We start from the raw sequence: 16,132 nt of genomic DNA on the forward strand, positions 1-16,132 counted from the left end.
CAGCACAGGAAACTGAAGTCATCTGTTACATTAAATACACACAAAAAGGTAATGATGGTGCAGCTTCATCATATTGTGATACCAAGCATTTCAATCATTACCAAAAGGTCCCACTTTCTGTAAGACAGGCTCATTGTTCATCATCCCCATTCAGCTCTTGCCCTCTCTGCTGAGCCTACCAACAAAAATACCAACTGTGATGTGGACACTTGTCCATAGGAGATCAACAATTCATTTCACATATTGTAGCTGATCAAATGGATTTCAAATGTCTTTCAGTCTCTATCAACATGGGCAAAATTTGAAATACTGATTTAGACAATACTGACAAGTCTCATATCCTATTAAAAATTCCCTGAGCCATCTATTCCTCACAGAAATTCTATGTTGCCGGGAAAAAAGTATATTTGAATTCCAATTTCCTCTCAATTAGATTTAATCTACTAAAATAAGGTAATAAAGCTTCATAAAATGGGATGGTCTTTGTGTAACTTCTAACAAAATTAAATATAAATGAACTGTGGGAGTAAGATCAATGGAGTACAAAATGTCTTCTTGAATACTCCTTTCAACAAGTCATTCTAATTAGCTGTGAGTTCTTGCACACTGGGTAAGAAAAAATTGTACACAACTGTAGGGCACCAATGAAACACACAGGACAACCTCAAAAATTCTAGTACAAAGAAATACATGCACAGTTTAATGTACAGGAGCTTAAGAAAAGGTTCTGTCATTGCTTAGTATAACTAAATACTGTATATGTGTCCACCACGGAACATAATCAACCTCAAGTACTATATCAGCCATCCCATGGATTTGATTAACTTAAAAATTCCCCTTCACAATCCTGACTGCAATCGTCCCCAAAATACAGTGAAACCAGAGGCAAACCCCTATCTTAAGTGATCACTTTAAATTATCCCCGTGCAGTATCCAACAGATTTTTGTATGACCATTTGTGAAAGAACACCTCTAGCTACTAATTTTTTTCTGGTCTCTTGGGTGGTTGTTTAAGCCACTGTCTACTGTTTCCTTAATTGCAGAACAAGAGCCATAAAGCAGATCACTATTTCTAATGCTGTAATGTTTTTTTGGAAGTATATTCTTCTAGAATGGAATAGTGCTGAAAAATGAGTTCAAGGCACAAGTATTCTGAGCATTTTTTCTCTCAGGTGCTCGGCTGACTGGTTCTTACTCACATGCTCAGGGTCTAACTATCATCATATGTGGGGTCAGGAGGGAATTTTCCCCCAGGTCAGATTGGCTGTGACGCTGCCGGGGGCGGGGGTTCACCTTCCTCATAGAATGTGGGTGCAGGTCAATTGCCAGATTATCTGGGTATGTCTCATTTAATCATTTCCCTGGGGGGCCTTGGGCACAGATGCACCTCAATCCGTCCTTTTCTCTGTCTGTGGCCCATAATAATCTATGTGGGTCTCATTTACATTGGTCTGATTTCCATTGCTGGGTTCAGTATGTGCGTGCCAGGTGGTACTGGTGGCCTGTGATATATGGGAGGTCAGACTGATCTGGCGGTCCCTTCTGGCCTTAAACTCTATGACTTGATACTTCTGCATGTCTAGTCAGCCAACTAATCAAATAAGACTGCTTTCAAAGATGGGAATACTGGTGACTAAGGCTTGTTGATACAATTTTTGCCAACTTTCTTTTTAATGGAAAATAAGATTTTTGTTTAAATGAAAATTTTCACAGAAAATGTCTGCTTTTTTTTTTAATGTTTTGATTTTTTTGCCAGAAAATTGAAACCTCCAAAACCAACATTTTTTGGCTGAAAACTGAAAAAATTTCAGCAGCTAGAAAATTTGCCGTTTTCCAACAAAGCTAAAATTTTCCACAAAAGGTCCCAAACAAACCATTTTGCAACCAGCTCTATTGAGTGACATCTCTATTGAAAGGTACATACATCTTCCTTTCAGATTTCAAAATATACTATTTGACAGAAAGAAGGACCACACAGTAAAACTTACGTTGGCATTCTTTACAGCACTTGCCATCCACATATGCAGGAGCAGAATTCAGTAGGCAATCAGAAAATGGGCATATCAGTGCGTCACATTGCATAGTACCATTCTGGGAAGAAAAAAAAAGGTGTTTAAATATAAAAGAAAGTTTTTACAAAATACATGAATTGACAAGCCTTTTCTTAAATGTGAAAAACTCCTCAGCAATACCAAAATAAGTCATATTTACAATGTTTCTCTTCTCTTAATTATTATTATAAAGAAAGATTCAATCCTAAGTCTTTAAAAAAATATTACTCCAAGTAGGCTTTTTATATGAGTCTGATGTGTTCATTAAGATGAAAATAGTTTTGCTTGGTAAAAAGAAATCTTAAATCATTTGGAGCATAGACATTCTGCCAATCAATTGCAAATTGGTAGATTAGTGTGAAGTATAAAAGTCTCCTAGAACAATACTGTGCCTTACAATTTTCACATGAAAGACTGAATTCATTTTTAAAAAGATAATAATATCATAGCTGTATGAAATATCTGAGACAAAAACATACCATGTATTTAACACTTTATCTCAATCACAGGCATTTTATCTGACTATTTCAGGCTAGGTTTGTTACTGGTAGTTTCTTCTACTTACAACTTCTACTACCTAACAACAAACTGTTAAAAATTGAACTGGTAATTTTTTCTCTAGAAATTTGTGGAATAAAAAGACAATAAGCCTAAGAAAAAAGTTCAAGGTATTAAAGACTGCAGCACATCGATCTAGGGCTTTTGGGCCTACTCCAAAGTGCACTGCAGTCAATGGGAGTCTTTCCATTGATTTTTAATAGGCTTTGGATCAGGCATTTAATGAATGTTTTTAAATGGATGTGCATTAACCAAGACATTATAATCTGGTACTTGCAAAGACACATGCAATTAATTCTGAAATTTTGGTACCTGACGGGGTCTTCCAACCACCTTAGAACAAACCCTTTTTTATTTGTGGTATAATAGGACATGCATACAGCACTGACATTTTACATTTTATTACATGTTGATCTAGATGTAACCAAAGAAGACTTAATGGAATCAGGAACAAGGGAGCCATTAAATCATCTGCTAAGAACAACACTATATTTATGGTATACGAAAGAACCAGGGAATTAATTATCCAGAAAAACAGTCTGTAATACAATACTTGGAGAAAACTTGATGGGGCAAGCATATTGCTTCCAATATAGTTCTTACTTTACCTAGCTTCCTCCTAGGCATGCAAGAAAAATGGGGCAAAACTACATATGCTGGTTCTGCTGAAAAAAATATGTAAAACATTTTTAATACACGGTTGTTCTTTACAAAAACAGGTTTGCTAGCACTTGATCGTTGCTACCTTGAGAAAAAACAGTTACTCACCTTTGTAACTGTTGTTCTTCGAGATGTGTTGCTCATATCCATTCCAATTAGGTGTGCGCATGCCACATGCACGGCCATCAGAGAATTTTTACCATAGCAACACCCAGTGGATTGGCTGTGGAGCCCCCTGGAATGGTGCCTTCACAGTGCTCGATATATACTCCAGCCAACCCAGCCCCTCCTCAGTTCCTTCTTGCCGGCTACTCTAACAGAGAGGAAGGGGGGCGGGTTTGGAATGGATACGAGCAACACATCTCAAAGAACAACAGTTACAAAGGTGAGTAACAGTTTTTTCTTCTTCTTCAAGTGCTTGCTCATATTGATTCCAATTTGGTGACTCCCAAGTCTTACCTAGGCGGTGGGGTCGGAGTGAAGCAATGTGGACTGCAGTACTGCTGTACCAAAAGCTGTGTCATCCCTGGTGTGCTGGATGATGGTGTAGTGTGAGGCAAAAGTATGCACCAAAACCAAGTCGCTGCCCTGCAGATCTCCAACAACGAGGCCTGTGCCCTTGTGGAGTGAGCAGTGAGGGGCGGGGGCGATACACTGTCCAGATCATAGCAAGCACAGATGCAGGATGTGATCCATGAAGAGATCCGTTGAGAGGAGACAGGGAGCCCCTTCATCCAGTCCGCCACTGCAACGAAGAGCTGAGTCACCTTCCTGAACTGCTTTGTACGCTTAATGTAGAAGGCAAGGGTCCTACGGACATAGAGGGAATGCAGCCGCTGCTCCTGGTGACTGGCATGCAGTTTTGGATAAAAAAACAGAAGAAAAATGTCCTGGCTGATATGGAAGGCTGATACCACCTCGGAAAGAAAGGCCAGGTGAGGTCGAAGCTGCACCTTATCTTTATGGAAGATCATGTAAGGTGTTTCTGAGGTGAGGGCTCTCAGCTCGGAGATATGCCGCGCTGACGTCATAGCGACAAGGAAATCAGTTTTCCTGGAGAGGTATAGAAGGGAGCAGCTGGCCAGCGGCTCGAACGGCGGCCCCATGAGTCTGGAGAGGGCCAGGTTGAGGTCCCATGTGGGAACTGGCTGTCGAACTTGTGGGTAGAGATGGTCCAGGCCCTTGAGGAACCTGCCAACCATGGGATTGGCAAAGACGGAGCAGCCATTCGCACCCAGGTGAAAAGCCGAGATGGCTGCCAGGTGAACTCTGAGAGAAGATGCCGCCAGGCCCTGCTGTTTTAGGTCCAAGAGATACTCTAAAACGACAGGCACGGATGCCTGGAGACGGAGGGTATTGCGCTGAGTGCATTAGCATGAAAACCGCCTCTACTTAGCTGTATATGTGGCCCGAGTAGAGGGCTTCCTGCTGCCCAACAGTACTTGCTGTACAGATTCCAAAGAGAGTTCTGAAGTGTTTAGCCACACAGCATACATGCCGTGAGGTGGAGAGATCGTAGGTCAGGATGGCAGAGGCGACCATGATCCTGAGTAATCAGGTCTGGAGGAAGAGGCAATGGGACTGGAGCATCCACAGAGAACTCGAGTAGCATGGTGTACCAATACTGTCTGGGCCACGCCAAATCACTCGCACCCTATGCCTGCACACTTTGAGCAAGACCCTGTGCACAAGGAGGAATGGGAGTAAGGCGTAAAACAGTCGCCTCCTCCATGGGAGCAGGAAAGAATCTGTGAGAGAGCCCAGGGAGAGGCCTTGGAGGGAGCAGAATGCCGGGCATTTCTGATTGCTGAGGGAGGCAAACAGGTCGACCTGGGGAAATCTTCACCTTCGGAAGATGGGTGGATGACATCTGGTCGTAGCGACCGCTCGTGGGAGCAGACAGATCTGCTCAGGTGGTCCGCCAGTGTGTTCTGGACCCCGAGTAGAAAGAACGCCACCAGGTGAATGGAGTGGGCTGCGCAGAATTCCCACAGTTGAATAGCCTCCAGACAGAGGGGGGAGGAATGGGTCTCCTCTTGCTTGTTGATGTAGAACATGGCCGTGGTGTTGTTTGTGAGGACCGCCACACAGCGACCCTGCAGCCGCTCCTGGAAGACTTGACAGACCAGGTATACCGCCATTAGCTCCCGGATGTTGATATGAAGGGAGAGCATGGACGGGGGCCATAAGCCCAGTGTCTGAATGTCCTCAAGGTGGCTTATGCATCTGTGACCAGGGACAAGGAGGGCTGTGGGCTGTGAAAAGGGACTCCTTCACAGACCGCCTGGGGATCTAGCCACCAGTGGGGAGAGGCCAGGACCCGCTCTGGGATGGTGACAACCAAGTTCAGGTTGTCTCAACCTGGGCAATAGACTGATGCCAGCCAGGCTTGTAATGGGCGGAGTCTAAATCTGGTGTGCCTGGTTACATATGTGCAGGAAGCCATGTGGCTGAGAAGACTCAAGCAACTTCTTGCCAACAAGGTTGGGAAGCTCTGAAGGCTCCAGACAAGGGCCACTATAGCATGGAAACAAGCATCTGGCAGGAGGGCTCATGCCTGCATGGAGACCAGAACTGTCCCAATTAATTCTATTCTCTGGGTCGGTTCTAGTGTCAACTTTGCCATGTTGAGAAGGAGGCCTAACCAACTAAATGTGTCCATGACCAAGCGAAGGTGGAACTGCACCTATTCTATGTGTGTCCCCGGATAAGCCAGTCATCGAGGTAAGGGTATACCTGCATCTGCCGTCAACCAAGGAAGGCCATCATGACCACCATACATTTGGTGAACACTCGGGGGAACGTGGAGAGACCAAAGGGAAGGGCCATGAACTGATAGTGTTTGCAGTTGACCACAAAGCGGAGGAAGCATCTGTGCACTGGATGAATCGCTGTGTGGAAATACGCATCCTTCATGTCAAGGGCGGCATACCAGTCTCTAGGATCCAGGGAACGTATAATGGTGCCGATGGAGACCATGAGGAACTTCAACTTTACCACGAATTTGTTGAGTCCGTGTAGGTCCAGAATGGGCCTAAGCCCACCCTTTGCCTTGGGGATTAGGAAATACCAGGAGTAAAACCTCCTGCCCCTTAGCTCCTTTGGAACTGCTTCGATTGCCCCCATGGTGAGGAGCATCTGAACCTCCTGAATAAGGCGTTGTTCGTGAGAAGGGTCCCTGAAGAGGGACAGGGAAGGAGAGTGGGAGGGAAGGGAGGAAGAAAATTGGAGAGAATATCCCACTTCCACCATGCGGCGGACCCAGCGGTCTGTGGTTATCTGAGATCAAGGACGGTGGAAATGGGATAAACGATTCAAGAAAGGTGGGGCAGGATCCTGAACAAGGTCCGGTATACTGTCCTCTGGCGTCCCTTCAAAAGGCCTGTTTTGACCCGGACAAAGACTTGGTCGGGCCCTAGCCTTGTCCTGATAGGGGGTTGGAGGGCTTCCTCCTGCCATTACATCCCTGCCGCCTATAGAAATCCTGCCTTGGTTGAGGAGGATACGAGCGTTGTTGTGACGGCTGAGGCTTGAAAGGTTTCCACTGGGTTGCCGGTGTGTACATGCCCAGGGACTTCATTATCGCCCTTGAGTCCTCAAGGTTTTGTAGCCTTAAATCTGTCTTTTTCAAAAATAAGCCCTCTCCATCAAAGGGGAGATCCTGTAGTGTTTGCTGAAATTCTGGTGGCAGACCGGAGGCTTGCAGCCAGGAGATATGCCTCATCGCAATCCCTGAGGACAAACTACATGCAGCAGAGTCTGCAGCATCAAGCGAGACCTGCAAAGAGGTCTGTGCCACTATTTTGCCCTCTTCTGCCAAAGCCCCATACTCCTCTCTGGACTCAGGAGATACTAACTCCTTAAACTTCAGCATGGAGTTCCAGGAGTTAAAATTGCAATGGCTCAGGAGCGCCTGCTGATTAGCAATCCTGAGCTGAAGTCCCCCTGAGGAGTAAACTTTGTGCCCAAACAAATCATGGCACTTGGCATCCTTCGATTTGTGTGCTGGGGCCTGCTGGCCATGCCTTTCTCTTTCGTTCACTGATGCCACCATGAGTGAACAGGGCTGTCGGTGGGTGAACAGATAATCATACCCCTTTGAGAGGACAAAGTATTTCCACTCCACTCCCTTAGCAGTTGGGAGAATGGACACTGGTGTCTGACAGATTGTTCTGGCGGTGGTTTAGATGGTCCGAATAAGGGGTAGGACCACCCTTGATGGAGCCTCCATGGACAGAATATCCAGATGTGGGGGTCCTCCACCTCTACCACCTCCTCCACCTGCAGGTTACTATTCCACACCACCCTGCACAGGATGTCCTGGTGGGCATGGAGGTTTATCTGAGGGGGACCCGAGACTGTAGTGCCTGCCACCACCTTGTCAGGTGAGGAGGAGGAGGAGGCCACAGGGGGAAGAGGGTCATCTAGGGCCTCTTGTGGAGCTGGGCCCAACTGTCCTGTGCCAGCCACCTCAGGACCCGAACCAGGAACTGGTGTTGGAGGAGATCCTGTAGCAGGGAGAGAAGCTGTCATGGTCTCCTGCCTCCTTGGGTAGGCCAATTGTGGTAGTTTCTGGCACTCGTGGCTCGGACAGGACTGATCGAGAAGACCCAGGCACAGCACTCTGGGCCTGGTGGTATGCCCAGGGCATCCAGAACGGCCACTGAGTGGGCCTTTGAATGGGACCTTGCTCCTGTGCCTGCCAATGCCCAGCCCCTGACTCTAGGCGGCTATGGTCCAAATGGCGGCGTTTGGAGAAACGTGACCCCGCCTCCAATCCTGAAGAACGAAAAGTGGAATGTGAGGGTCATGGTGGTGCCAAGCGGATCTGCGCCAGGTAGCATCGACGAGGCAATGGCAAACAGTACCGTGATGATGGAGAATGGTGCCGGGACCTGGACCAGTACTGGGACCTGGACCAGTGCCTGGATCTAGAGCTGGGCTGAGATGATGACCAGCACCGAGAACGGCGTCAGCTCCAGGATCTGCTCTCAACAGCGACCGGCAGGCAAATCTGTGCCGCAGCCGAGACCAGTGCTGGAAGTTGGAGCAGTGCTCCAAGTACGACCGGTGCTGCGAGTACAACCGGCACCACGAAGGAGAGCGGTGTCAGGACTGCAAGCGGAGTTGGGAGCGGGAGAGTTGCCAAGAGTGGGAGTGGTGCCATGGCTTGACCAACAGTGCCGGTGGGTAGATTAGGGCCGGCTTGCCCTGGGACAATGCCGCACGTACAGGAACCAGCGCCTTGGCATGAGGCTGAGGAGATACCGATGCCGTCATTGCAATAAGATCCCGTGCAGCCACAAAGGTATCCAGGCTGGATGGCAACTGGACCTCAACCATGCTGCACGTCGGGGAGTCCAGAGGCACCGGACTTGACAGCTCTCCCCTTAGGGCCAGAGTCAATGGTGCCAAAGCCATAGACTGTGCCCTTAGATGCTCCCCTGCAGGACTCGTCTCCATGCGCGGTTCCAGAGAAGCTGGTCTCTGAAGAGGTAGGCCACCCTTTTCAGCTTCTGGTGCCACTTCTGGAGAGGAGAATGGGGCGTTGCCGGGCCGATGATGTCGGTCGCAGTGACAGGTAGCGTCGGTGCCGCGGGTCTCGGTCAGAGTCCAACCACGGTGTAGCTTCTACTGGTGCCACCGGGGCACTGCGCACCGAGGCGCTCAGTGCCGGATCTTGGTGTGCTGCAGGAGGCTGAGAGCTGAGGACTGCCTTCATGAGGAGCTGTTTTAAATGAAAGTCCCGCTCCTTCTTAGTCCGGGGACAAAACTTTTTGCAGATCCTGCACTGGTCTGCTTGATGAGACTCTCCCAGACACTTCAGGCAAGAGTCATGGGGGTCGCCCATTGGCATGAGCTTAGAGCAGGAACCACAGGGCTTAAATCCGGAGCCTTGGGCATAAGCCCAAGAGAAAAATCAGGAAGAAGGGGAAACCCCCCTCAACCCACTAATATGAACTATAACTATCAACAACTATAACTATTAACTATTAACTGTGAACTATTAACTATTAACTATAAACTATGCTAGGAAGAATGGAGAGCAGCGAAGCAGGACTCCACAATTTCAATAACCATCACGGGCGGTAAGAAGGAACTGAGGAGGTGCTGGGTCGGCTGGGGTATATATTGAGCACCATGAAGGTGCCACTCTAGGGGGCTCCACAGCCGACCCACCGGGTGTTGCTAGGATAAAAATTCTCTGATGGCCGTGTATGCGGCACGGACACACCTAATTGGAATCGATATGAGCAAGCACTCGAAGAATAACTGTGAAAGTTTCATCATTATATTGTCTCATTAAAAGTGTAGATCAGTGGTTCTGTAGGTTCGGCCGATCACGGCTCCCAGTGGCCGCGGTTTGCTGCTCCAGGCCAATGGGAGCTGCTGGAAGTGGTGAGGGCCGAGGGACATACTGGCTGCCACTTTCAGCAGCTCCCATTGGCCTGGAGCAGCAATCGTGGCCACTGGGAGCTGCGATCGGCTGAACCTGCAGACATGACAGGTACACAAACCGGCCCGGCCCATCAGGGGCTTTCCCTGCTCAAGTGATAGAACAGGTTTGGGAACCACTGGTGTAGGTAAAGATGACATCAGGGTCCCTGAGTCTCTACTCAAATTGTAGCCATACCATGCAAGTGCAGTTCTTACAGCCATCTGTCCAGGATTCAAATTCTCTGTAGGTGATGCCTTTCATGGTGCAGGTCCTTTCACAATAGCACTGATCCAATTTAGTCATCCTCTGTTCAGCTCGGGACAGCTGTACACATTTCACAAAGATGGGTTATTACATTGGTAAACAGTTTCCATATAACTAAATAATGATCTAACTGCCATCTACCATCCAGGATTTCAGAGTGAAAAAGTACATGTGTGAAAATGCAGTCAGATGATGACTAAATGGTTATTGTGAAATATTAAATGATTAAGTGTTCAATCATTAGAGCAGAAAACTTGGAAGCTGAGACATGCTGCCGCTTACTTTACCCAATGACATTATGGGACTACTGATATGAGTAGGGCAAGAAGGATTTGGCGAGAGGCTTATCTCTGTGAAGCATCCATTTTGCAATGCCCAAACTACTTGCAGGTAATTATCAGATCATGTGCAGAACACATGACCTTGAGAGATGGGGAGGCAAGAGTTCTTGTTAATTGCAAGTAATGCTCACATTTTACAAGTATAACACTTATTCCTGCACTTCAACTAGGATATTTCAGTAATTTGTGCTATATTGTAAACCAATGCAGTGTAACATTACAGAACCCAGTATCAAACCAGTATGTCAATAGCACTGCTACAGACATTTAAAGCACTGACCTTTTTTACATAATGGTGTAAGGTGATGTATGCCCATTGGTAATTGGGCATGTTTTTTATATGATCATCAGATAGTAGATGTAGATACTGCTTGAAAGTCCTCAGCCCCAGTACTTTCATATTTTTAATCTGTTCTTTGAACAGCTCAGGTTCAGAAAAGTCTTAAACCAAAAAAATCCTGCTGCAACAAGCACTTAAAACGTGGTAACCTGTTTCATTCCAGTTTTACTAAATCCTTAGTCTGACAGATAGAGCTTGCATATTTATAAACCCTTGTTCAGGAATGTTGATGGTATTTACTATGAAAATGTGCAATTGCATGAAAATATTGAAATGTAAGAAAGCTCTCTGAATGGAACATCTGTATTTTTTGAGAGAGACCTGAATTGAAGCCTATGCCCCACACCATGTCTCTAAGTAACTGTTACCTTAGCTGATGTTTTGGCTAAAATGTCCTGCAGCTCCATGATTTTCTGTACAAGTCCATGGAAGTCATTACAAGTTGGGCAAGCTGGAATTACAAACACTACATTTGTTACATTTGTCAGATTGTATATATAATAGGTTCAATCTATACAAGTCACAGCTGAGAACCAATACATTGGAGCTCAAGGTTTTAAAAGAGCTTGCAGGACAAAAATGAAGCAAGAAGCACACCTTTGATTCTATGGTGTAAGAACTAATAGACTTACTGCGATTAAGATCTGGGCACTGAGAAATAAATCCTTGAGGCATGACAAGTAGTTGCACATCTTGCATTATGCCCTGTGTGCAAGTGGGGATAGAAAAGAAAGAAGAGCGGGCATTATTTTTACCTGTCAAAATAATATTCCACAGCAATGTTCACCACATAAAACTTTAGAGCTCACACAGAAAAACTGCATGAAAAATCCACTGTTTATGAATGCAATACTTCTTATTTTCACCCACGGTGCTGATGGGAGAGCAAAGAGTAAGTATAATAGATAACAGTACATGTACACACATACTGAACCATTTTTAAAGGCATACGACTAATTGTCAAGATGTAATTAAATGACAAGAGTCTGGTTGTTTTGAATTCATTGTTATTTTTAGTTACCCATTGAAGAAAAGCTTGAAAATGACCTTTAAAGCAACTTAAAAATTAATTTCCAGTTTCAGGGTCTTTGAAACACTGTTTTAAATAAAGTGCAAATGTTCACTGAACTATTGTTTTCAAACAGAAGTGAAGATTAAAGAAACTTGAGTCATGAAAAACAGATTCAGACAAGCATTTTGTGATTTGATATGGATCTTTTCATACAGCATACCTAATTCAGAGAAGCAACATATCTACTATACAGCTACAGAGGAGCACCTTGACAATTTAGGGGAACAGGACGTTTAGCATGAAATTCAAATATGCCAGCTGGAAATGACCTGTTTCACTCAGGACAGATCACATATTTACAGGCAGAATTCACATACATCCTTAGTCATTAAGATATAATTAGCAGCCACTTTGCTGCTTTCCTAAAGCAAAGGCCAAACACAATTTAGAAATGAAACATCCTATCACACACACTGCAGATATCCCTTTCATCTACCCTTCCTTCCATGCCTTACACTGATCTTCAAAACTCATTCTAAAAAGAAATGCAATGAACTGGCAATGAATTACAACAGGATTTATAGTGCTATGAAGAAAATGTATCAAAACATTGTGGGCTCAATCCTAATTGAAGGCCAAAACCCACACTGATTCAGCGGGAGCAAGTTTAGGTTCAAAACCAAATAAAACCCTAGACCAGGATCTTCACAAGTGATCCATGATTTTGGGGGGCCTCATTTTTTGGCTATCTAATGTGAGACACCTTAAAAGGCTCTGATTTTCAGAAAGTGCTGGGCATACACTTTCAGAAGACCAAGCCCCTAGGCACCCAAACCCACTAGTCATTTATTAAAATCTTGGGCTACAAGTCTGAAGAGATTTACAGTCTACAACACTATGTTCAATATTTTTGTTTTTGGTTTAACCATTTGTAATATCAGATATTGAACAATCAATAAGATCAACGTATTTTGGATGGATTGGTGCTACTATTCCTTGCTGAATTTCATTTAATTTGGCATTTCTCAATAAGAAAAAAATCTCATGGTATTTTGACTCATCTAGGCTTTCTTGACAAACAACTAAAATAAGCCAAAACACAACTACAAATGGTGTAAAATGAAAGACACCTTGATGTGTGTGCATGTTCCATCACAGTCCGAGACATTTCAGAAAATGGATGAGTATCATGTAAAGGCTTGAAAAGGTAGAAATAAATACATGATAATCTAAAAACTGTATTAGTCATAAGCAAATACAGAAAATTAAGTGAGTTTTGGAGCAGTATAAGCAATTGTGGAAGGGCTCACTCACCCTTGGAGCAACCCCTTGAGTCAGTGCGAGCTGTTGCCACTATCTTTGGCTCCAGCACCTTCTGTTGGCCAGCTGCCTCTGGCCCCAGGTCTTGTGGCTCAGCCCTCCAGCCAAGACAGCTAAATTCAGACCCCTTCTGGGTATCATAAACAAGCCCTCACAAAATCCAAAGAAAACTGAATAGTTCTCCTACCCTCTTTGGCTACTGTGGTCTTTTCTTCTCTACTTACAAATTCTGTCTCAAGGCTTCCCTCGCAGAAGCCTACATTGCCACATCATGTGCTGTCCCCAGTCTCTCTATCTATGTAACCTAACCCTGGGCTTTGCTCAGCCAGAGAAACCGGTCTTCTCTGCTGTCTCTCCCCACAAGTAGCTCCTTCAGTCTACTTATTACAACTTAGCTCCATCCTCCCTCAGGTCGGGAGCCAATAGCTCCTCTCCTCCCCAAGTGCAAAGCCTGATTAACTGGGTGCTTTTGCCAGCCTTGCAGGTGATGGGATTAAGCCCCATTACATACATCTCTCAAGGTAGTGCCCATCAGGACTCTCTCTCCCCATCACTTTATGGAGCCCTGCAATTGCTTCCTCTAAGTAGTATTCAGATAAACAAACAATTTTTATAAGCTAGCATGTCTTCAGAACATCCTTTCCAGTATTCTCTATCTTGGAGTGTATCTGCAGGGCCTCTTTGGCAGCCATTCATCTCTCTTGAAGTTCCCAGATCTGTTTACTCTCCATGGACAGTCCGGTCTCTTGTGATTGCCCTTCGGGTGCCGGGTCAGGGTCCACGATTGAGGCAGCTTCTCCTATTTCCTCATTCAGAGCATCCATTCCTCATGAACCCACCCAATCCAATTCCTTTTCTGCAGGGGCCTCTTCGTGGCTTTTAGAGGTTGGGGCACCCTTGTTACATATTTCCATGGTTCTCAGTGCAGCCAGCTCCTATTTGTGTTGCTGCCAACAATTCTTTTCATATGCCAGCTCTAGTCTTGTCCAAATCTGTTCTTGCTCTTGTTATGAGGCCTTTTCTATTATTTTCTGTCATTAGGGTTGCCAATTTTATTTGGATGTATTCCTGGAGGTTTCAATCACATGACAAGCTTTAATTAAAGATAGTTCTTTAATTCCTGGAGACTCCAGGACAATCCTGGAGCATTGGCAACCCCATCTGCCATGAGGTTTTCACCTCCTCCAGCTCTTGATTTGCCTTGTGCAATTGTGTTTCTAGGGCCTGTAGCTGGCTTGGCGTCTCTTGTTCAAATCTCTCAACTACATTTCCCTTTGAGTACCTGGCCTTGTCTCTAGGCCACCTGGGCCAACAGCCTGTGTCCAGATGAGAGTTGCCTTCTGGTTAATTTGTTCATGTGATATCCTTTCTTAGGGACAGGGACAGGGCTGGGAAATTAGGCCAGTGTCTCCCTACAATTATGGGCAAGGAGAGGTTTCTCAATATACCAATTCTCAGCTTGTACCTCTGTTTTTGCAGTTGGGAGTCTACTCCCTCAAACCAGTGTCGAGCCGCATCTGTAGTCAATCAGTCCTCTCATTTCACATCTAAACACATTAGCAGTTCTGGTAAACTGGAGCAGGCCTCCTACTGAGGCAATATGCCAAATCACAGACTTTCCTGTAGTAACAATCCAAATAGCCACACTCAATGAAAGGGTAATCCTTTCTTTTGTGACCTGGTTGACCACACCCGAAAACACCATCATATTCTTCTGACAGATTCCTGGGTGCTTGGTGATGACTGAGGTCCCACTCCCTCTTCTGGTTTCTTAGATACCAGATTGCCTAAGAACTTCTCTTCACATATGTCTCCCTTGCCATCTCAAAATCAGGGTTCTCTGTTACCCTGCTTTCCTTGGAAGAGTCCCCTTGAACTAACCCCTTGTTTGGGTGGTTCAGTATTATCTGTTTCCATGTAGACCTCTGCTCTTTCAGTGGCCTCACCAGTAGAAGTCAAAATCTCCAGACCCAACTTTGGGCTCTGGCAGACAAGATCCTTAGAAATTGTTCTAATATTACACCACCTTGTCTAAAGAGAGCATGTTAGGGTGTAACTGTCACGTGGCCAGGCCCGTAAAAGCTGTGCTTCCACTCTAGGGCATATCCCCTGGGGAAAGGCTCCATCTTAAACCAGTGTTGGTATGTTTCTGGGGTCAGCCCTAACCTAACCAGAATGGCTTCTTTCACAATTCTGTTGGATCTACTCGTCAGACAAAGCTCGGTAGCTTGTTTGAACGTCTCCTGGAGGGAATGGGGATAATAAAGCTGGCCAAAAGGATTTGCCCCACCCTGCTGCAGTTGCTACCCTCTCAAAAGTGCTCAAGAAGGCCTCTGGGTTGTTACCTGGGCCCAATTTTGCCAGGCCAGGAACTGGTCTGGCAGAACTTTCTTCTCCTGAAACTACCCAGGGCCCTGGGATCCACTTCTCTAGGCACTGCAGGAAATGTTCTTGCTGAGCCTATTGAGCCTCTTGCAATTGTTGTTGTCCTTATAATAGACACAATAAGAGAGCATGTGTCTGCTCCTGTTGCATTGCCAGCATGAGGAGACGCTCCTCCATGTTCCCCAACGGAGGGAAAAAAGGCCTTCACCTGTCCATCTGCTCCCCACTTTTAAGGTAATTGGTATTTCCCTCCTTTCTCATAAGGTGGATGTCTCCACAACCCCAAGTCTGGTACCAATATGTGGCAGGGCTCACTCACCCTCAGCACACACCCTTGAATCTGTGCAGGGAGTTGCCACTCTCTTTGGCTCCAGCGCCTCCTGTCGGCCACCTGCCTCAAGCCCCAGGTTTTCTGTGGCTCAGCCTCTGGCCAGGTCACCTAAGTTCAGACCACTGCCAGGGTATCATAAACAAATCCAAATGAAACTGAGTAGTTCTCCTACCATCTTGGGCTATTATAGTCTTTTCTACTCTATTTATAAATCTTATTTCAAGGTTTTCCTTGCAGGAGCCTACACTGTGCCTGTAGTGTGCAGTCCCCATTCTCTCTGTCTGGGTACTTTAACTCTGGGCTTCTCCCAGCGGGAGATACCTGTCTTCTCTGTTGTCTTTCCCCCAAATTGAGCTCCTTCCATCCACCTATTACAGCATAGTTCTGCCCCCTCTGGCTGGGAGCCAGTTAGCGACTCACCTCTCCAGGTG

At 45.7% G+C, this 16,132-nt stretch overlaps 1 protein-coding gene across 2 annotated transcripts in view; it reads right to left on the reverse strand.

Moving 5' to 3' along the window:
* NELL2 (neural EGFL like 2) overlaps positions 1-16,132 on the reverse strand; it is a 264,640-nt gene that overhangs the window by 194,367 nt on the left and 54,141 nt on the right. The window contains exons 6-9 of one of the 2 annotated variants that reach the window (XM_050936133.1): positions 11,286-11,358; positions 11,022-11,104; positions 9,904-10,032; positions 1,989-2,091 (exon numbers count right to left, since the gene is read on the reverse strand). In XM_050936133.1, the coding sequence (XP_050792090.1) occupies positions 1,989-2,091; positions 9,904-10,032; positions 11,022-11,104; positions 11,286-11,358 (388 nt within the window). Of the gene's footprint in view, positions 1-1,988; positions 2,092-9,903; positions 10,033-11,021; positions 11,120-11,285; positions 11,359-16,132 lie in introns of both variants that reach the window. The other variant, XM_050936132.1, reaches the window with a different exon arrangement.

This window comes from Gopherus flavomarginatus, chromosome 1 (genome assembly GCF_025201925.1).
Source record: "Gopherus flavomarginatus isolate rGopFla2 chromosome 1, rGopFla2.mat.asm, whole genome shotgun sequence".
NCBI classification, from domain to species: Eukaryota; Metazoa; Chordata; order Testudines; family Testudinidae; genus Gopherus; species Gopherus flavomarginatus.